At 42.5% G+C, this 23760-nt stretch overlaps 2 protein-coding genes across 2 annotated transcripts; both read right to left on the reverse strand.

The window, feature by feature from the left end:
- Window positions 1-1726: 1726 nt before the first annotated feature.
- On the reverse strand, window positions 1727-2188 carry LOC130889319 (late cornified envelope protein 1C-like). The gene is made up of 2 exons (XM_057792956.1): window positions 2094-2188; window positions 1727-2048 (listed from the first exon to the last, which is right to left on the reverse strand). Exons 1-2 carry the CDS (start codon window positions 2186-2188, stop codon window positions 1727-1729), a joined length of 417 nt encoding a protein of 138 aa, XP_057648939.1.
- An 18224-nt stretch (window positions 2189-20412) lies between these two features.
- LOC130889897 (late cornified envelope protein 1C-like) lies at window positions 20413-20928 on the reverse strand. The gene has a single exon (XM_057793831.1). It carries the CDS (start codon window positions 20926-20928, stop codon window positions 20413-20415), a length of 516 nt encoding a protein of 171 aa, XP_057649814.1.
- Between the last annotated feature and the right edge of the window lie 2832 nt (window positions 20929-23760).

Consider the following 23760-nt stretch of genomic DNA (forward strand, 5'->3'; position numbering starts at 1 on the left):
GGCCCCGAGCACCAAACGGCAGCTGCTTATATAGGGGGTAAGGGAACGAGTTGTGCCTGGATTGGCCGATGCGTGCCTGCCGATGCTCCTGGCCACGGGATTGGCCCTAAGCACATCATCGTCACTGCACATACGAGAGGCATGGTTCCACTGCATTGCCTAATATGGAGCTGTCCAGCAAGCGAGGCTGGGGCCAAGCGCCATCTTGTAATGGTGGCCACTCGAATCGGCTCCCAGCATTTAACAAAGAAACATACATGTCTATAGGGGTTTTATGTGTGTTCCCTCTTGTTCTCAGAGGGAGTCATCTTGTGTGTGTGCTTCAATTGTGGCATATTCATTAGATATAAATCATGGGGAGCATGCATTTTTAAAAGTCTTCCTTTTAAGATAGCTTGAGAAAATTTTCCTAGATGTTAGGTTTATAGCTCTCAAGCCAAACATCCTCAAATACCATTCTTGTTTTAGTAGCACATATCTAAGTTAGTACCTATTCCTTAACTTTTCTCACTTGGGTTCTTTGAATACAAAATATAAATTTGATTGATCTTCTTTCATGAATTTTCAAAGAGTATTAAATAAGAGAGTTTAATTAACCGATCCCACTGTTTCATGTGCCATACTGGAAGATATCATCTCCACTGTAACCTTTTCACTCCATCAGTCTGTAGGAGCATGCAGAGTTCGCTGATGTGTATGGTCTACTCCCCAACAGCACTGTGGAGTTACAATTTCTTTTCTAACGTGCTCAGGCTACCAGCATAATGCCCCCTGCTGGCAGAAATGTGTAACTGTTACACATCGTCCCTAAGAGATCTGTCCCAGTGATGTTCAGCTGTCCCCACTTTTCTCCTTAGGCTGTTACAGAAACAACACAAGAGAACGGAGAGCACACTGATGTCCTCCTTCATTGGGGTGAGTCTACTCAGAAACTGAGCTCACAGACTGTACTCACATGGTCGATGTTGCTAGATATGATGTCCAACAGAGGTCTTTCCATCAACTTGATTTACATCTGAATTTTAAACTGTCTGCACATTGGAATCTGATAAACATTGCTCTTGTCTTGGTTCAACAATGCAAAAGACCCGAATTTAAGTTAATATAGCAAAACAATGAACAAAACCTATACCTTTACTGATCTTTTCATATAAAAAACCCTGAGAATCACAGTCTACTGGGAGAGTCTGAATTTTCATTTAGCAGTATAGCCAATTGCAAGGATACATATTTTTTCAGTAGTTAGAAATTCCACCACAGCAATTATGAACACAGTAGAGCAAAACATGCAGTGGCAGAGAACACACATCTGTACAAAGATGAGAATAATAACACCTGTAGGTAACATGTGGGGTAGCCTAGTCCTCTTTGTGTGTGAGAAAGTGTGAATGAGGTGTCACTGCACACACCCTATCAGATTACTGGCTACCTAAGTTACATTCCCGATTCAGACTTCTGACGATCAGAGTATGATGGAACACCAGTTACAACCACTGACATGTAGGAATGATGATGGTCAAAATGATTATGAGTCTGAAGAAGATTGTCAGGGAAGATTTTATTATTTTGTAATACAGAAAAGGAACGACCCTGCTGTTGGGGGAGGGCATTCAGAACTTTCCATGTGATCTTAGAATCCCTGGGATCAGGACAGGAGGAGGGAGCAAATCATCTTCAACACATGGATTCCTTCTCCATTGCTTGTCCAAGGTCTTTGTGGCAAAGATCAGCAGCAGCCCCCAGACTGTTGGCTTCCACCACAGCTGCTGCCCCCGCTGCCGCCACAGCATCCACTGCTGCCCCCGCTGCTGCTACAGCATCCACTGCTGCCCCCGCTGCTGCTACAGCAGCCACTGCTGCCCCCGCTGCTGCCACAGCAGCCACTGCTGCCCCCGCTGCTACAGCATCCAGAGCTGTGACGATGACGACGGAAAGACCTGCGGGGCCTGTGGTGGCTCAGGCAGCAGCCACCACCGCCAGAGCTGCAGCAGCCTCCAGAGCTTGAACCACAGCAGCCCCCGGAGCTTGAACCACAGCAGCCCCCGGAACTGGAACCACAGCAGGAAGAGACAGGAGGGCACTTAGGAGGACACTTTGGGGGGCATTTTGGAGGGCACTTTGGGGTCTGGCACTTGGGAGGACACTTGGGAGGGGGCTGGCACTGCTGCTGGCTCTGCTGGCAGGACATCTCGGCTGGTGGATGCTCAGGAACTATGGGAGAATCACATACGTCAGACTCAGGATCCTGGGGCAGCTTATCCACCGCTAAACATCACTGTTATTCATGAAAACTCCAGATTTAGCAGTTTTATTTCTAACAAACTCCAAGGCCCTTGCAGTACTGGCCTGCAGAGAAAAATTATCTGAACAGTTTCAATAGGAGAAAAGAGGTGCTCATTCTTTGTACAACTCATTTTCCTATAAGTCTTAAGCTGAGAGATTTCATTGTCTGAAGTCATATTTAGAATAATTTCCTCTTCTACCCAGCTTTTCTTTCATGGACATCTTTTACAATGCCATTGGGCTTGATCTACTGCTGTTGTGTTCATATGGAGATTCCTATGGGATTTCCATTGATTCCCTAAGCTTCCCGAACTGATGATGATAATGATGTCATAGAGGAAAATGGTGATTATTGATTTGTGATGTTTCTGCCTTTAATAAAAGACCTAACTGATCTATTCCCTCAGATAAGAATCAGGTCTGGTAGCAAGTCTGAACTCATCTCAACACCTCTTGCTGACTTGTTGACATACCAAGTCTTGTGCTATTGTATCTTAAAAATTCTGAGCAGCTGGTGATCAAGTTCCAGATCCAAGGCTGTGGGTGTTTTCCAAGCCCAAAGATCCCTTGCTGCCCTGTCCTCATTTTTAGTCTTCCTTTGCAGGCTGTCTCAGGGCCCTGTTGGCCGAGGGGAGCTTCCCCAGCCTGCAATTTATCAAAGTCTACAGCTCTCTGTATTTCGGGTTCCCATCCTGATGGCTCACTCCACAGGGGGGCATATTATCCTCTCCAGATTCAGAAGTCAGAAGTGCCCAGTTACTTCTAATACCTCCCATGAGATTTAGAGCCCCTTTACCCCACCACTCCTACCCAACCTTCATTTTTCTCCTATACGCTCTACTCTGCCAGCATGACTCCGGCAGTATGCCCTTGCCAGCCCTCCCTTGCTCCCCAGCTCTCGTCTTGACTTCCCCGCATTGGCCATGCTCTGGGTCCCCCAGTGGACACTTACCAAGATGACAGGCAGCACAAGATGTGTGGGCACCTCAGAAGGCTAATGGATGGAGGTGCTCTCTCCCTCAGTCCTTTTATTCTGATCTTAGGCTCTGCCCTACCATGTGAGACAGTAATTGGTCATGAATGGCCCTGCCCCCGACACCATGTGGTCCTGTGACTGGTGATGACAAAACAGATGTTTCTCATCAACTTTCTGCAGTGGTACTCATGGATGCTGCATCCAGCTTGGAATATGATTTAGAAATGGATGAGGAAATGGATTCCTGTCAGCCTTAACCTTACATACCTGAAGGATCCATAAAAGTATCTCATTGCCCAGCTGATCACTTTGCTACTATTTCTGAAATGATTGGCACTCCAAGTTCCAGAGTTATGCTACAGGACTCTGCAATTCTGAATCTGTCTTCCTCATACCTACCCAGTAGTTATATTTTATATTGAGCAAGTCTCTTCTCCATTTGTCTCACCCTTACCACTGTCATTAGTCCCATTTGTGACTATAGAGTTTCACTTTGAATTTCATGTAATCTGCACATATACAACTGTATGTGTTTATATAAAATTTATGAAGGAAACAGTGAGAGAATATATATATTTGTCTGTCCACAATTGGCTTAGAATCATTTTAAGTTCTTTCTATTTTTTTTTTTTTTTTGGAAATAACACCATTTTCTTCTTCATTGTAGAAGAAATTCCAATGCATACCACATTTTGTTAACCCACCCCCCTATTGTTAGCTATTGGTTCTGTGGTTTATCTGTGGAGAAGACCCCATGACAGTGATGTACTACATAAGTGCTGTATTGACTTGGAGATCTTTTGAGTAAATAAATGTTCAGAAGTATAAAGCTGGTCATAATAGGTCAATTTTCCATAACTACTTGCATTATCACTGGGGTAAGATGTAGTTTCTATTTGGATTTGCATTTCTCCTATGGCTATCACTCTTGAATTTTTTTTTCACAGCAACCATTTATATTTAATTTTCTGAGAAATATCTATGAATTTCATTATTCCATTTATTGGTTGAGTAGTTTTAGTTTAGCTTTTTGAGCTCTTTGTACATCATGGGCATTAATCCTTTGTTGGATATATAGTTGGCAAAGATTTTGAGCCACTTTGTAGACTGTCTTTTCATTCATACGTTTCCTTTTCTGCATAGAATCTTTTTTTCATTTCATAAGGTCTAATTTGTCCAGTGCTAGCTTTATTTCTTGAGCAATTGCATCTCATTCAGATACTCCTTGCCTATGCCATTATTTTGAAGTATTTCCCCGACCTTTTCAGGTCTTATTTTAAGGACTTTAATCTACCTGCAGTTGATTTTTATGCAGTGTGAGAGATAGGTGTCTAGTTAAATCTTTATGTGTGATGGTACAATTTTCTCAGAAGAGAAAGGTTTTTCTCCAGTGTGCATTTTTGCATCTTTGTTGAAAGAGTCAAGTGACTCTAGCTGCATGGCTTTGTGTCTGTCCCCACTCTATTCCACTATCTACATGTCTTCATTTGTTTTAATACCATCATGGTTTTGTTACTATGACCCTGCAGTGTCACTTGAAATATTACCATACTTGATAATTCTATTATTATTCTTTGTACCATAATTATTTTGGACTATCTGTAGTCTTCTGTATTTGAAAATTAATTTTAAAATGCTTTTTTCAGTTTCTGTGAAGAATGGCATTGAAATTTTTATGGAGATTTTATTGAATCTACTGATTGCTTTCAGTAAATAGTTTTTACAATATTAATTCTTCAATCCATGAGATGAAAAGTCGTTCCACCTTCCAGTGTATTCTTTAGTTTCTTTACTCAATCTTTTAAGAGTTTCCAATATGGAAATATTTCTCTTCCTTGATTACATGTATTCCAAGATAAGTTTTAAGAAACTGTAAATCGGATGTGGTTTCTTTCTCAATATGTTTGTTATTTCTATATATGAAAGCTACTGCTTTGTTAATGTTAACTTTGTAACTGACCACATTTCATAAATTATTTATCAATTCTAAGAGGTTTCCAGTGGAGTTTTAGGGTCTCTTATGTATAGAGTCTTGCCATCTGCAACTAAAGATGCGTTGATGTATTTTTAATTGTATCCTTTATTTTCTTTCTCTTATCTTACTGTTGTATAAGAGTTTGAGCACTATATTAAGTAAGAGAAGACTAGGTGGATGTAGTTGTGTGTTTGTGTTTAGTTTAAATGTTTTGTGGTTTTCTCCATTTAGTATAATGTTGGGTACAGGTTTGTTATATATGCCCTTTATGATGTTGAGATGAATTTCCTCTATTCCTCAGCTCGTCAGACCTTTTATAGTGAATTAATGTTGGATCCTCAAAACTGTTTTCTGTGCCTATTGAGGTAATCATGTGATTTTCTTCCTCAAGTCCATTTAGATGTATATTAAATTTATTGGTGTATATATTTACATATATCTACACACATATATACCAATAATATCTATATATACATGCATATAGATGGATAGATAGATAGATAGATAGATAGATAGATAGATAGATAGATAGATAGATAGATATTTAAAGGGAGAGAGATTGAGGGGGAGCAAGAGAGAACTATATATAATAAATACTCTTAGCTTCCTGGTTATATAGTAGGTATTTTTCCATATATTTTCTTTGATTTGTGTAGTTAGTGTTTTACTTCTAACATGAGGTGGTGAATCTCTTACCCGATCTTTTCTGTTTAATGTCCTATATGCCTTTTGTACACGGATCATCACACTGACTTTTTAAATGTCCCATGTCACTGACATGAAGCTATAATAATTTCCTTAAAAACCTGGCTGGGGTTTTGTATTTCCTTACTTGTACCTGTTTAGCACATTGGATACTCTATGATCTTAAATCTTCTCACCAATGCTATTGATGATATTTCCATTTATAAACAGATATTCCTTATGCTACAGATCACTCTCCAGGGAGCTGCCCTCTGAAATATGCACAACTAGGTATGTGAGGTCACATGACTTGAGAGGTCTGCCACTGTCTCACCTGGCAAGAATGTTGTGATCTTCTTTAGTCTGCTCCGAAGGTCTTAGTAACTGGGAGAGGTCAGGAAGTGATTCCTGGGTGTCCACAGTGATAGCTCTGCTTAACTCAACTTCTGACTTCCAGAATCATGAGATCTAGATGCCATCTGCTCCATGTCTCTGCCTCTGCAGGAGCACACCCATGTCATCAGCTACCCCATGCAACCTTGCTCGGGAAGACTGAAATTCGATCTGACTGTGAGTTCTGCAGGTCAGTGTCAAGCAGTGTAACCATCTTGACTAGTCAAAGGCTGACTTTCGGGGGATTTCTATGTGGTATGCTTTCTATTATAATGACTAATTTTCTTCTTCTTATGGAATGCAAGAGCACAACTGCGTTCTAAGCAGAACTAATTCATGAAATAATGGGCTTTTTATTTCTGTGCTCCAGAGTCAGTACCAGGTAAATTAGTCATTTCTCATTTGTTTTTCTCATTTTCCAACCCCTTTGAATAGTCATAAACAATGATGCAGTGATCTCCCAGTCTGAAAGAAGGTTCAGTTTCTACTTACATAACATTGTTTAAAATTATATTATTTGATTGCTCCTAAAGCTATGATTTGATTTACTGAAACTACAGTCCAATTGATAGTTGATATTCTCTGTTTTGTTGGTTTGGCACGGTTTCTTCCTTGGTTATTAACCATTCTCTGATTGTTGTATGGCCCCTGGATGTATTGTACATGTGTTTTGTTTTGTACTTCTTTCAGTTCTCTTGGCATTGTTTAAAAGAGATTTTTAAATTTCTTTTATGTTTTTGAGTTCATATTATAATTATATCATTTCCACCTTCACAAGCTTCCAAAATACCCTTCCTGGCTCTCTTTCAAATTTACAGCCACCTTTTTCGTTGTTATTGTTATACACACACGCACGCACACACACACACACACACACACACACACACTGATGTTTTACAAGTAATGGGCAAAAGTACCTGGAATTTTCATCTTTTCGAATAGTGTTGCTTTTGTTTGATGGGTTTTAGTCCATCACCTTGTAAATGTCTTTTCTATAGTGAATAATCCTAAACTCTTCATTATTGTATTTTTATGTCATTTGGCTGATATTAGGATAAATTTATACAAAAAATGGCATGAAATTCATCAAATTTAATGATTTAAATGAATAAATTAACACATTTTTAAAAATAAATTTTAGTGGTATCTTTAATTATCTTGACCTCAGGCCTCCACACTCATACACACATATGTATGCTCATCAGTAAGTACACACAAACACCACATACATATACCACATACACACATAGAGCCACACACAAGCTCAAATAAAAGATTGTTATATTAAAGTTAGTACCTTTTTGCGGGAGTTTTATGTTTGTGCTTTAATATGTGTGTGTATTTATAAATTCAGTAAGAACATTGATTAGTAGGAAACAGAGTGTAAGGTCTAATGGTATGAGAGGGTGGGGAAAGGATGGTGGAGTCTATCTCCTGCTCATGTCTGAGGATCAAGTGACAGATGTGAAGAGAATCGTGAATTAAATAAAAAAATGTCTCAGTGTTACTGCAGTGCCTTGATTTATTTTATTTATTGCTTTTGTTTGAGATAGAATTTCTCTGTGTAGCCCTGGCTGTCCTTGAACTCACTCTTGTAGACCAGGCTGACTTCAAACTCATAGAGGCAGTGCCTTGATTTAAAGAAAAGCACGGAATTAGTGGGGAAAGACAGACATACTGAGACCCAAATTTGCACTCCCAGTATTTGACTTGAACTTCTGTCCACTGAAGCTTCAGTAGCCAACAGCATGAGATGCAGAGACTAGACAACGGCAACATAAACAGAATAACTGAGTTGCCCAGTGGGCACTTGGGCAGCTGGCCCCACACCACTTCAGTGCATGCAGTAAAACAGGACAGTAGGCACAGCTGTATTTCAGGGCTCCCAGGGAGAACTGTGGCAAGGGGAACGTTAATGGTTTTGACAGAAATATATTTTTTAATCCCCCAAATGTGTGATGCCTCACCCAGAGATTAAGCTCTTAAGCATGGGCAAATGCAGGTGGATAAGGCAGTAAAGTAATTTGGCAAAGCCTCCAGACTTCTGGCTGCTCTCCAGTCACAGCAACTGGAAGCCACTAGGCCTGGCTGCAGCACCCAGAATCTGCTCTTAGCCTGTAGTGGCTCAGAGAGAGCTGTGGTCACCTGCAGATCTGCCGCCAGGGCTGACTCTCCATGTGGGAGGAGATTAGGGTAACTGAGACCCAGACACAGTAACAGTGAACAGACTTTTTTCTTTTCTGTGCTGTCTTTATTTATTTTTTAATTTTTCATTTTTTCTTTCTTTCTAATTTATTTTTATTCATTTTACATACCAGCCACAGTTCCCCCTCGTTCCCCTTCTCCCACTCCCCCACCTCCCCCCAATCCTTTATACAGTCATTTCTGCACATGTCACAAGCTTCTGAGAATAAGCCACAGAGGAAATCATCCCTGAAACAGTTTGTCAAGCATTTCACATTATCTCATTGACTCCTCAGTGTGCCTTTGTAAAACAGATGATCTTTTCTAACAGGGTAAGCCAATGAGAATAAGTGCCCCGTCTAGGAGTCAATACAGACTTTATTAAAAGCAGGCTTCTTCAGGGAGGCACTTCCTAATATCTTTAAGTAATGTGTTTTCCATATGAATGTATGCATGAGACATGACATCACACACATCTACGCATGAGGGTAAGGAATGCAAAGGGACTTCACACAAACTGTTTATCCCTAATTATAATCATTGCACAATGTGAGGCTCTAAGCTGATTGGTCACCAGGGAGAGATGACCCTAGTTGCTCTGGCTTAGTGATCCCAGGCCTGGTGCTGTCCTTTCTGAAGTCACCAGTCTTTTCTGTCTCTCTCCCCAGCACCGCTGGTTTCCCTTGTCTATTATGACTCATCGTTAGTGATTTTGGTGGATCCTGTCTACCTGAGGGACACCAAGAAGGGTGAGAGTCACAAGTCTCCATGATTGTCAGCCCAAATGTGCTTCTGATCACTGTCTGGGGACTAAGTAGTCACAATACAGACTTCCTGTAAGAAAAGCAGATGAAACTCATTTTATGTGCAATATCAGAGGTCCAAGAATATGATGGAGTAACATGTGTTAGGACTGCGCGCTGGAAACAAAATCAGTGTCATTCTCAAAATACTAGTAATAATCTCTCCTGCCCCTTTAAAATACAAGCCCCACCCACTCCCTCCCCTGTCTGCTGAGGCAGGCAGATATTCCTTCCTGTTTGCAGTCTGAATTTTTCCCTCTCCATCTTTCTCCCAATGAGGTAGCGGCTGTTGTGTCTCCTCTCCTCTTTCCCTCTTTCTCCCCTCCTCCCTCCCTCTCTCTCTCTCTCTCTCTCTCTCTCTCTGTTTCTTTCCTCATCCCCCTTCTCCCATCCTCTCCCCTTCCCTTCCATAACTCACTAAATGAATGTCCAACCTCACTTTGCATGGCATGCCTGCTCGTCTTGGTCCCCACTCACCACATATCTCCCTACCTGGGACCCAGCTGCCTTCGTGGCCCACTGTGGTCTCATGGCCTGCTGCCCACTGTTGCCACTTGGGGACCTCCAATGTTTCTGCTGCTGCACCCCTCGGGGAACCTGCAGCAGAGACTTGGGAGGCTCTCCCACCCCTCTCCCAGGCTTGGGACCCAGCACTGGGAATTTATCTACAACAATCACGTGTTCCATTTGCCTGAATGCCAACCTCTATGCACACCAGCAGATTTGGTGGTGAGACTTTCCCTTCCAGCCCCCAATCACAGCCTTCACTGCTATAGTTGAACCCTTCGCTGCTTTCCATAGCTAAAAACGTGACTGGAAAATCCAGGATCAGTCCTCCCATGCTAGCACTGCACATGCTGTGTGGTGCATTTGACTGGGGACCCAGGGTCCCTCAAATTTTTCTTTCTCCTTTCTTTTTCTTTTTCTTTTTCTTTTCTTTTGGACCACTCATCTGTGGTCCCCACCATGAGAGACCACTCAGAGTGGCCTCTGGCCTCTCTGGCTTCCAAGTCACCCAGACTGGAGCCAGTCAGGCTTTAACACCCTGCCTACAGAAAGGAGATGTCCTTCTATAGACCCTGTGGTGTTCACGGGTTTTCACGTTTTCAGCTATGGTGTAAACCCTCACTCTGCCAGTGTCCCGCCAGCTCCACTTTTCCTCAAACCGTCCCTGCCACTGCTACCGTTGCCAACAAGATTGGGCAGATCCACGAGGGAGCTGTTTTCAATTCCGCCTTTTGCTCCTGCAGTGTTTTGTGGCATGGTGACTTGGCAACAAGACAGATCACACCTCTAGGTCTCTCTTCCATACAACATGTGACCGCTGCCATTTCGACTGAGGCCAGGTGATCATACCACCATCTTAACTGAGGTCACGTGACTTCACTGCCATCTTATCTGAGAGCCAGGTCAGGTGACCAAGTTCTGCCATCTTTCCTGAGGTATTCCCTGTCTAGTTCCCTAGTGTTGACACTGTTACCTATGTGTTTTGTGCAGTGGCATGCCTTTGGTCGGGCCCACCAAGAGCATCCACTTTGCCCAATTCCTGTTCACTGTGTGTATGTGTACATACATGTAACTTAAATGCACCTATGTTTGCTGTTAAATGTTATAATTGTCTATTCATTGTATCCCATTCCAGACTACAAAGCAATAAGTCTCATGTTTTAAACTGGTATGTGTTATGGTTTTCTGTTTCTTTAAGAGACAAGCCACACCCACTACCTCCCCCATCCGCTGAAGCATGCTGAGTTCAGCTTCCAGCCTGAGTTCACTCTCTTTTCCATCTTCCTCTCAGAGAGGCAGCTTCGCTTCTGCCTCTCTCCCCACTTCTTCGCTTCCCCCCTTCTCTGTCTCTGTCTCTGTCTCTCTCTCTCTCTCTCTCTCCCTCCCCGCATGTGTCTCCCTGCCTGGGACCAGCCACTGCTCGGGGACTGGCAACCGTCTCTGCCTGGGACTGGCTGCTCCCATCGCCCGCTACCTGCCTCCACATGGCCCACCACCACAGCTTGGGCCAGCGCTCTGGGATTGACAGCTGTCTCTGCCTGGGACTGGCTGCTCCCAGAGCCCACTGCCTGCCACCACATGACCCGCTACCACCATTTGGGACCTACAGCATTTCTGCTGCCTACTGCCACAGGGATCTTGCAGCATTTTTTTTAAAAAAAGAATATTAGTATGTACTTTAAGACTCTTACAAAAATACCTTATATTTAATCCAACCCTGTTTTACCTGTTAAGTTGAGAGCCATTACAGTCAAGCTCAGACCCAGATCTCCAGGCAGATTCTATAACTTATCTATACCCAGTAAATAGCCTTCAACTGCTCAGAGATCTGGGGAATATTGTATTTAAATATTTAATTATTAAAAAAAAAAACCTTTTCATAACAAAAAGAGACAGGTTGGCTCCTAACAGCAGCACTCTATTTTCTCCAAAGAAGACAGAAGACAAATGAATACAAAGCAACATCCATCTGTAATTTGCTTCAACTGCCAAGTGCTGACCACTGGACAAAACTGCCTATCTAAACTGAAGATCTCCAGACAGTGGACAGAATCAAGAGAATTGACAGCCTAGCTGCTCAGGTCAAGGTAGGCCTGTCTTCTCACAGATTTCTTAGCCCACAGGATCTTCTGGAGCCTGGCAGGCCCTGTGCTAAACAGCAAAAGGCAAATATGACCCTCAGCGACCATGGAGGACCCTGAGAAGCAACTCTGGGTGTACAAGAAGGCTACTTTGTGGAGACCCAAACATGCAAGCTTATTTCACCTCGTCTAAGGGTCTAAAGGTCAGAGAGTTCGAGTTTATTTTGCTCACTCAAGTTGTTGGCACAAGTGTGGCCACTGACCCTGCCCTAGGGTGTGGTTACATGGTGTTTTGGATATTAAGATGGCCAATGGAAGAGAATCCTCTCCACCCTGACCAAAGGTCAAAGAATTCAAGCGTACTTCTGCTCCTTCTTTTGAAATAGAAAGTTTGACCTAGGGAGTGACTGCCTGCAGGATACTTGGTCTAGGGTGTTTTCACTGCCCCAAGCATCAATACTTTTCGCAAGAATTAATGGTTTGATGTCTCAGTATTGGTGCAAATGACTATTCTGGTCGTCCTTTGTGTCATTTAACCCAGTTTTTTTTTTTTTTTTTTTTGCCTTCTTCCCCTCTTTTGTATTGGGGTATAAAAGTGTACAGAAAATAAACAGAGGTGAACTCAGTGTGCAGGAGATAGAGTTGCCTTCCTGGTACTACCCTATGTTTCTGTGTTTCTTTCTTATCTCTATTCCTCCTACCTAACTTCCTAATCCTCACGCCCCTACAGTGGAACATACAAACCTGTTCTGGCTAGGATGGTGGCTGGAGTCTCCCAAAAGGGTGGCTCCCGACACTGCTTCAAACCTGCCAATTGGAAAGTGTTCATAAATAAATTCTTCCCATTATCTGGCACATTATCTCTTTAGCTGTGCCAGCCTCTAGCTTTCTTTTCATACTCAGTCTATACAGCTCTAGCAGCAGGCTTTCAGGTGCAAATAAAGAAAAATGCATGCACCTGAGCTCTTTGTTGTTTCTCATTGTTCTCCTGCTGCCTGGGAATTGGCTGTATTACTGACATAGCTTGTAGTTCTACTGAGTGGCTAGCACTGACTTGGAAGGAGGATGTTGCCAAAAATAAACACAAGTTTAGCCAGATTTGAAAGGAGAGACTTTATTATTGCATTACTTTAGGGGTAAGTCAGGACTTTGCACAGATGTCTGAGACCCCAGACTATAGAGCACAACAGAGAGGAAGAGTGGCAGGAAGGGACGTTTCTGTTGTGCTTGTCCTCCTTCTCCACAACTTGTCTGAAGTCCTACAGCTCAGGTCAGCAACATCCGCCAGACTGCTGGCTGCTGCCACCACTGCCACCACAGCAACCACTGCTGCCCCCGCTGCTGCCACAGCATCCACTGCTCCCACCACTGCTACCGCAGCATCCACTGCTCCCACCACTGCTACCACAGCATCCACTGCTGCCACCACTGCTACAGCATCCAGAGCTCTGACGATGGCGACGGAAAGATCTCCGGGGCCTGTGGTGGCTCAGGCAGCAGCCACCACCACCGCCAGAGCTGCAGCAGCCTCCGGAGCTTGAACCACAGCAGCCCCCAGAACTGGAACCACAGCAGCCCCCAGAACCCAGACTGCAGCAGGAAGAGACAGGAGGACACTTAGGAGGACACTTTGGGGGGCATTTTGGAGGGCACTTTGGGGTCTGGCACTTGGGAGGGCACTTGGGGGTGCACTTGGGAGGGGGCTGGCACTGCTGCTGGCTCTGCTGACAGGACATCTTGACTGTTGAGTGCTCGGGAGCTGTGGGAGAGTTACACAAAAATCAGACCCAAGACCCTGGGGCTACCCCGCACCCTTAACATCAATGATACCCACAGCAACACTATTTCTAGTAGTTTTCATTGCAGTATGTTCACATGAGAGGTCACATGCTCACCACTGTTTCTTGGGAGCTTCAGAAACCCACATAAGCCAGGTAAAAACTGACATCTGCTGTCAAGTCATGAATGACAAGCTAAGCATATGAGAGGGGTCTGAATCAAAGTCTCTGAAATTGCCATTTTAAAGCATCAATTCAGGGAAAATGGACTTCATTCCAAAGAGAACCTGATACTCTATTCTGTATCTAGCTCTTCCTTTGAATGCTGGGCCAGAGATATGTTTTCAGAGTCCATCAATTCTCTAAAATTGAAGTTTTACTGTCTTCTGTGCTTCTCAGAGACCTACTCCACTAAAATGATGTTTGTTCTCTGCAGAGCATGAAGTTAACTGGACCCTTCTATGGGGGTCAGCATGCCCTTTCTCTACCCACCATTCCAGCCCATCCTAAATCTTCTGTAAGAATGGCCCCCAGGCTCTGCCGTTCTGAGCCACCTCCCCTCCAGTTCTCCTCTCAGCTTCCCTCTGACACAGTCCCTGTGCTGTATCCCAGCACACACTTACCAAGGTAGCACAGGATCCGTGGGCACCTCAGGAGGAGTGGATGGAGCTGTCCGGCCCTCAGCCCTTTTATTCTGATCCTGGGCTCTGTCCTAGCCTGTGAGACAGTGGCTGGGCATGGATGGCTCTGCCCTCTAACACCCATGTGATCCTGTGACTGGGGATGACTAGTCATGTTCCTCACCAGTCTTTCTCCATGGGACTCAAGGATGCTCAAACATGGGCTATGGTTTAGGCATGAGGTGTGGAGGAAGTGGATTCCTGGCACCCTTATCTTCACATACCTGAAGGGCATGTGCCTTAGGAACTGTGCGCTTCTCAGCCTATCTCACTTGCTCTCTGTTCCTAGCATAACCTTCAGATAGCCTTTTAATCAAGTTCATTCTGAGTAGTACGTTTAAAACTACACTGTTCAAGCATGGATACTTACATCTCTATCTACCCTGTCTCAACCTGTGTGGCTACATCACACAGTTAGACATCTCCACAGGCAAAATCCTGGCTGGTGGATCTGAGTCAGCAAAGGGACAATGTGAGGTTTTGAAACCTATTTGGCCTGTAAAAAAGTGTAACTTTTAAACATAGAAAATAATTACTTGTGTGTGTGTGGTGAAAGTCACTGTATTTTTGAAAAAGTAGGAGGGAATAAATCAACCCTCTAAAGACAGTAGATGGTGGAAAATTAGCGAACAACATATGTTTCACCTGCTGAGTAAAGGGAATGAGTCAGCTCTTTTAAGAAAGTAGCTGCATGTGGGTTGATATGGTCAAAATATGTCATATACATACATACATGAAAATTTCTTATGGAAACCCCTCATTTTATAAGGTTAATGACTGTAGCAATAATTTAAAAATTCTAATATCTTCTAGAGAAAAATTGATTTCATTGTTCATTGGTTGATTGGTTGACTTTTCTGAGGGTCATATAGAATAAAGGGAATGATGTCAGCATAGGTCTACATAGGTGAAAAAGAGAAAAGTCTGTGGAATACTGTATGCATATTCTTCCATGTGAGGGACAATGGCTACGAGATGGGGCAGGGAATTTCAAGGGCAAGAATCCTTACTAATTCACAGGATGTGTTTGAGCTATGTCTTCTTAGGCCCATGTGTTCTTTTCATAAAACTGGTTTTCACAAATGTCTATTATTCTATAGTTTGCATATGGATGGGGGCATTGAATGTCCCCATTTTGGGGACTTCAGTGGAAATAGTTGATGTTTAATTTAGAACAGTTGAAGAGAAAAATCACACTATGAAGTCCTCTAGAAAATGATCAGACTCAGAGAGATGGCAAATAAAATCTGAATGAGTTAGGTAAGGAGGAGGTAAGACTTTGGAAATAATGCTCAAGTCATGTGGGTATGATGAGTGATGTGGGAGGGTCTTCTGTCTATGTGTTACTTTCATTGGTTAATAAAGAAACTGCCTTGGCCTTTTGATAGGACAGAAGCTTAGATAGGTGGAGTAGACCAAACAGAATGCTGGGAGAAAGAAAACAGAGTCAGGCAGATGCCGTGAATCTCCAGCCAGAGACTGGTTAGGATCTTTCCCGGTAAGCCACAGCCCTGTGGTGCTACACAGATTTAATGGAAATGGGTTAATCAAGATGTGAGAGTTAGCAATATGAGGCTAGAACTAATGGGCTAGGCAGTGTTTAAATGAATACAGTTTCTGTGTTATTATAACTGGGGCTAAGCTAGCTGTGTAGAAGCCAGGCGGGATGAAAAGCAGGCCTGTTTGCCTCATCACTACAGTTGAGCACCAATGAAATATGATAGAGATAGTGTCTCCCTATCTGTGGATTTAGAGGGATACTTGGCTGCAATTTTTCTTGACACCATCTATTTACCCACTATCTTTTATCTATAACCTATCTATTCATCTACTATGCATATATCTGCCGTCTCTCTATAATCTTTCTAATCTGTCATCTGTCTATAATCTATTACTTTTTATTTATCTATCACTTGTCAGTCACTGATTATCTATCTAATATGCATGTATCTGCCATTTATGTACCTTTCCACCTCTCATCTAACTAGTTAGTTAACTACTTATTTTCTATCTAAATTTTTCTCAGAGCCTTTAACATTTACAGGCGCTAACTATGTAAAAATGTTGGCACTAGATTATGTGATTTTCTTGGATTCTTTTCTAATATTAGATGCAAGAAAGTACTTTCCTCTTTCCCTATATTATTCATGTTAATTAATCGTTTGGGTCTTGTTTGGGACTCCCTACAGTTTAATGGGAAAGCCCAAAGTCCTATCAGATGCAGCCTTTTACTCGGACTGCATGTTAAGCAGTTTCCATCTTCCCTAAGGAATCTCTTAGCTGAATTACATCATTTTCTACACTTGGTACTTAATGTTTTCCCAGGCAACACAAACTAAGCACTTTGCCCTTCCATGTCTGTTCATCACTGTCCCTCTGAATTTTTCTTTTCATATGCCATGTTATTTATATAAGACTACAATAAGTTATTTGACAACCTTTTATGTGTTTTGTATTTATGTTTGTTAATAAAACATGGGATGATGCATACATTGGCTATTTTAAGACTTTTAAATTCTCTAACTAACATTATCAGTGTTATTTCATCATATTAATAGCTACTCCTAATGACTCAAGTCACCCAATAAGAACCCACACTCTGAAACTGCCAGAATGAGGCATTGTGGTGACATCACCTCAAGATCTGCCACTGTCACACCAACTGTGACATCTGTTCTCCTGGTTAGATTGTTCCAAAAGTCTTAGTAACAGGGAGAGGTCAGGAATTGATTCCTGAATTCAGTGGCAGGTCTACTCAACTCAACTTCCAACTTCAAGGATGAGAAGGCTAAGATGCCATGAGGTCCACACCTTGGCCTGTGTGCAAGACAACACCCATTTCTTCAGATGACCTGCATAAGTGATGTGTGAGCATCCTACTTGCTTCAACAAGACTGGAAGTTAATTTTTGACTGTGAGCTCAGCTGGGTCTGGTCAATGTACTCATCATACTTAGCCAACCTTTGGTTTTCTGAAGCTCCCTTTGTCATGGTTCTTTCTTTTGGAGTCCTATTTCTTCCTCGTCAAAACAGAGCAATCTGTTTAACTATATGTATCTCTTTTGTCCCAGAACAGTACTTAATGTATCAATACCTTCATTATATAAGCCTTTTAAACAATTATTATATAAGGGTTTCATATTAAACCAAAAGGGTAGGGAGCTTGGGGAGGAGCAATACTAGATATCAGGAAGGCTCTACTCTCTAAAATTTAACCAACGTGAACTAAAGTGGCAAAGGAATGTGGTCTGGAATATAAAAATCACTGTTCCATGCCAAACCAGCATGCCAGTTTCTTTAACTAAACCATAGGAGGTCTGAGTGAATTATCTAAGTTTATAAAAATGAGACTTAAGGAGAGGGAAATGGGAAACGGGGAGCAGTTGGAAATTTTAATTAAAAAAGAATAAAAAAATGAGAAAAAATAAATAAAAAAATGAGACTTAAGGTTGATTCTTCAACAGACATAGACTGTTATAGAGAGAATCACAACTGATAAAAATACAGATAACAGGTGACCATGTGATCCTAGCTTTTGCACCCAAGGCATAGGGATCATAGTAGAATGCTTAATTGTTAATCATCATCTTGAACCCTAATTAGCCTTTGGTATTTTTTTCACAGAACCGTTGATGTAGGAGTCCCCTTTATGCACTGCAATTACCATTAATGAATAAAGAAACTGCCTTGGCATGTTGATAGAACAGAACTTAGGTAAGTGGGCAAGACAGAACTGAATGCTGGAAGAAAGAAGGGTGGAGGCAGAAGGGCGCCATGGAGCTACCAGAGACAGACGCTGGGAATTTTACCTGGTAAGCCACTGCCATGTGGCAATACACAGATTATGTAAGATTAGCCAATAAGATGCTAGAGCTAATGGGTCAAACAGTAATTTAATTAACACAGTTTCTGTGTGGTTATTTTGGGTGTAAGCTAGCCCGTTGGCGGGGACAAACAAGCAGGCCCTCCTCCTACAAACTATCACCAAGAACATGATAAATTAGTATTTTTACTCATTGAATCTTGTTTTCATAGTCAACATTTTAAATAATACTCAGGATATAAAGCATATTTTAATCTTTTTTCTTCTTTAGTAGCTGTCAAAACAATGAGATCATAAAAAATAGGATTAGTATTATCCATTCCCAAGTGAAAGTTTTCATGTAAGAAATAGAAACAAACAAATGTCAAAGAGAAATGCCTGCTTTGTGCTGATTCTGTTCATTAATTTCAAAAGTGTCTCGTAACCCATTCTTTATTTTCTGAAATGAAAATATGATTCTGTCATTCTTCCTTTTTCTCTCTCAAACCCTCCCCTCAAACCTCTGCCTTGATCCCTCTCAACTCCATAGCATCTGTTTTTTAATCACTGTAATGTAGTTATATATGCATACATATTGTATAACAGTATTCTTTGCTTATTTCATCTAGATCAACGGTTCTCAACCTTCCTAGGATTGCAGCTCTTTAATACAGTTGTGGTGACCCCAACCATAAAATTATTTTTGTTGCTACTTCATAACTGTAATTTTGCTACTGTTATGAATCATAATGTAAAATTTGTAGAGCTAGAGGTTTACCCATGGAGTTGTGACACGCATGTTGATAACTGCTGATCTAGACTGTCTACTTTGTATTTGAATCCTGAGATTCTGCTTTCTGTTTGATTCATTCTGTTCTACATGCTTTCCCTTGAGTTTCCCGGTGGGGCTAAAGGGTTTCTCCATTCCACCTTCATTTCAGCCTGAGTTCTCTTCAATGTTTCAATCTCAGTTTTGAATTAGTTTTCAAATCCCGGATTGTCTTTGTAGTTTGCATCAGCGTTGTTTCTGTTTCTTTGGCCATCACTCAGGCGTTTATTTCCTTGAAGTTCATTGACCTTTATCTTTGTGACTTCTTTAAACTCCTTGAATTCTTTACTGAGGTTTGTGGTTGTTCTTTGACACTATGTGTCCTGTGAGCCATCTAGGTAATTCTCACTGGGAAGAGAAGTTGGAATCAAAGCTTATTGACAATAAGTAGCCAAATGTCTCCCATTTAATGGACACATGACTTGTTAGGAGTTTTCACACAGTGGAACGTTCTACACACTGCTGAGCTCCCACATCAGGAGCGTCTGTTGGAAATGCTGCACAGTGATTGTTAACACAACAGAGTAAAAAATAAGAAGCCAGGAAAAACAGATATGTACCCGTAAAAGTACAATGACGCCAAAGGACAACATGTGGATAAAGTGATCATCACAGTATGCAATAAGCGTGGCTGAAGAGTCACTGTGCACACCCTGTGAGCTAACCTGCTACTCTCCAGCAGATTCAGGCTTCTGAGCCATCTTCGGAACAACTGAGCTGTGAGAGCATTCCCACGGGCTACACTTGGACTGGCTCCAGAGTGCTAGCACCTAGCCCTCATCCATCTTTTGATTCTTGGTTACCCCTTGTTTCTCTTTGTTGCCCTATATGTGAATCTTGCCTGATAGTTTCCCAAGGATACAGAGCCTATGCAAAAGTTGGTTGTAGGAAAACCCCAGAAAACCACAGTACCTCCTTAATTGAGAATTTGCACTTGGCACTGTCCCTTAGGAACATCTTTGGGATGTTTTGAAAATATGGAAATTAATTGTTAAGATGTAAGTTGGTGAACAATAAAAGAACAATAAAAATTGGGCAAAGGGGAATTGGTTTATTCCTTACAGAATAAGCATCCACCGTGCAGCTGAGAAAGGGTAAGGTCATTCTAAAGGTGCCTCTGAATCATTTTTCCACGGACTCACATAAACCCACACCCATGCTGCAACACCGAGCCTTGATTGGCAAAGCTAATCTGAAAGATGCTTGTGGTCAAATGATCACGAAACAAGAGAAGATTGTTAGAGAAACCTTTATTATTTTGTAACAGAGAAGACTGACCCTTTAACAGAGGAGGACATTCAGAACTTCCAACAAGATTACAGCATCTCAGAGCTCAGGACACTGAGGGGAGCAGGAGGCGAGAAGAACAAAATGTCAGGGCAGATCTCTGAACATGGCTTCTTTCTGCACAGCTTGACTAAAGTATTAAAGGCTCAGTTCAGCAGCAGCCCCCAGACTGCTGGCTACTGCCATCACTGCCACCACAGCATCCACTGCTGCCCCCGCTGCTGCCACAGCAGCCACTGCTACCCCCGCTGCTGCCACAGCATCCACTGCTGCCACCACTGCTACAGCATCCAGAGCTCTGACGATGGCGATGGAAAGATCTGCGGGGCCTGTGGTGGCTCAGGCAGCAGCCACCACCACCGCCAGAGCTGCAGCAGCCCCCGGAGCTGGAACCACAGCAGCCCCCGGAACTGGAACCACAGCAGCCTCCGGAACTGGAACCACAGCAGGAAGAGACAGGAGGACACTTAGGAGGACACTTTGGGGGGCATTTTGGTGTCTGGCACTTGGGAGGGCACTTGGGGGTGCACTTGGGAGGGGGCTGGCACTGCTGCTGGCTCTGCTGGCAGGACATCTCGGCTGGTGGATGCTCAGGAGCTGTGGGAGAATCACACACGTCAGACCCAGGATCCTGGGGCAGCTTATCCACCGCTAAACTGTTATTCATGGAAACTCCAGATTTAGCAGTTTTATTTCTAACAAACCCCAAGGCCCTTGCAGTACTGGCCTGCAGAGGCAAGTTATCTTGCAACTTTTGATAGGAGAAAAGAGGTGCTCATTCTTTATAAAAGCTCATTTTTAGGACTGGAGAGATGGCTCAGAGGCTAAGAGCACTGACTTCCCTTCCAGAGATCCTGAGTTCAATTCCCAGCAACCACATGGTGGCTCACAACCATCTAGGATAATATTTGGTGCTCTCTTCTGGCCTGTAGGCACACATGCAGTCAGAACACTGTATACATAATAAATAAATAAATCTTAAAAAAAAACCCAACTCATTTTCCTATAAGTCTTAAGATGAGAGATTTCACTGTCTGAAGTCATATTCAGAATAATTTCCTCCTCTACCCAGCCTTTCTTTCATGGACATCTTTTACAATGCCATTGGGCTTGATCTACTGCTGTTGTGTTCATATGGAGATTCCTATAGGATTTCCATTGATTCCCTAAGCTTCCCGAACTAATGATGTTAATGATGTCACAGAGGAAAATGGTGATTGAAAGTTAGGTCTCTCTCCCTTTAATAAAAGACCTAACTGATCTATTCCCTCAGGTAAGAATCAGGTCTGGTAGCAAGTCTGAACTCATCTCAACACCTCTTGCTGACTTGTTGGTATAACAAGTCTTGTGCTATTGTATCTTAAAAATTCTGAGCAGCCTGAGTTCAAATTCCAGATCCAAGGCTATGGGTGCTTTCCAAACCCAAAGATCCTTTGGTGACCTGCCCTCACTGTGAGTCTTTCCTTGCACACTGTCTCAGGGTTGTGTTAGCAGAGGGGAACTTTCCTCCCGAAGCCTATCAATGCCCATGGCTCTCTGTATTTCATGTTCCCATCCTGAAATTCCACTGGAGAGCATGTTATTCTCCACAGATTCAGAAGTCACAAGTACCCAGCTACTTCTATTGACTTCCATAGCTTCAAAAGTCCTTTGGATACCCCCTTCCTTCCACCTTCACCCCCTGCTCCCTTCTGTGCTCTGTCAGTGTGATTCCTTGACTCTGGAGTCTTGCTAAGCCTCCGGTCCAGCCCTCCTCACAGCTTCCCTCTGGTACGGTCCCTGCTCCTACCCTCAATGAAGCCTTACCAAGATGACAGGCAGCACAAGATCCTTGGGAACCTCAGGAGGTGAATGAATGCAGGTGATCTGCTCTAAGCCCTTTTATTCTGATCCTAGGCTCTGCCCCAGGAGTGAGACAGTGCCTGGGCATGGTAGCCCTGCCTCCTAACACCCACATGGTCTTGTGACTGGCAATGACCAAATGTTTCTCACCAGCCTTCCTCCATGGGGTTCATGGATGGATGCTGCATTCAGCTTGGACTATGACTTAAGCATGAGTCTAGGAAGTAGATTTGATTCCTGTCATCCTTAATCTCACACCCCTCAGGACCCCTGCCAGTGTCTCCATCTCTTTTCCATCCCTGTACATTGTCACTCTGTGAAGGTATGTCACATAGTGTAGAGACCTAAACAGCCCAAATCCTTGTCACTGTACCCAGATCAGCACAATTATACCGAAATGACATTTTGAAATCTATTTAACACGTCTTATTTTCCCTCTTTATAACATGAGAACGTCAATGAGAATTATTTGTAAAGGGGCTGTGAAAGTCATGGAGTACCACCACAAATGAAGAACATGAAAAACAAGAAAAACTGACTGATGGGAAGATTTGTACATGGTAGCTCTCTGACAAATGACCTGTATAGGAAGAAGACATAGATATTTAAAATAATAATTTAAGAGTGGTAGACATGATTGACCTATGTCAATCCCATATGAAAAGTTCACAGTGAAGCCCACTATTTTGTATAGTTAATGTCTACAGAGAATACAAAGAAATAAAGTATAGTTCCTTCCAAAGTCGGTGAATCTACCAGTTGGTTTTCTTTTTTTAATCTGCTTTGAAACAGACTCTCTGTTGTTTTCTGCTGATGAGAACTCACCTGGAGAAATGACTGTTGGAAGAAGCATTTGTCTTCATGTCCTTGTGGGACTTTGAATTTTTGGAGGCTGTGACTGAAGAAATGATGACTGGAGATGAAAACTGAAGAAAGGAAAGAGGACTTGAGCTGTTAACATCTGCTTCTCCATGCTGACGACATAGGTAATGGGACTTTACCTTAGGTAATGGGGTGAATTTTAAGATCACGTGTCTTAAATGTGTCCCAGGAATGGCCTTCTGCTGTTATTTTCAAAACTCTTTTCCTTTCAGTATTTCCTTAGTCCCTCGTAGCCATAGACTTTATACAAAGTAGTGTTTTGAATTTGTATATGTTTGCTTCTTTAATGAAAATGTTGAAATTCATTGTAAGCCAAAGTTCTTGCAAGATGGACATGACTGTGAAGTTCAATTAAAAAATTAACTCAATGAGATTGTCAAATTGAATCATGTGAAGATAAATTTTTTTCCCTAGTGATTGATGGACCCTTCACTGGGAAGTTCTCCTCAGATAGGCATGATGAGCTAACAGAAATATGGGGAAGACATGCACTTAAGTATAAATAGATGCAGTGATACATATTTAGAAAGATACATTTATCACAATTCATGTTGTCTTTTGATCATCTATCACGGAAGCTACCTGACTGTCTGTTCATCAGTCCATCTGTCTGTCTGTCTGTCTGTCTGTCTGTCTATCATCTATCTATCTATCTATCTATCTATCTATCTATCTATCTATCATCTATTACCTATCTCACTTTTTCTCTGAGGCTCCACCATTTGCATGTGCCCTGTTACTCAACGCCCTCTGAAAATTGCTGTTTCCAATGCCA

This window comes from Chionomys nivalis, chromosome 18 (assembly GCF_950005125.1).
Source record: "Chionomys nivalis chromosome 18, mChiNiv1.1, whole genome shotgun sequence".
Classification (NCBI taxonomy): domain Eukaryota; kingdom Metazoa; phylum Chordata; class Mammalia; order Rodentia; family Cricetidae; genus Chionomys; species Chionomys nivalis.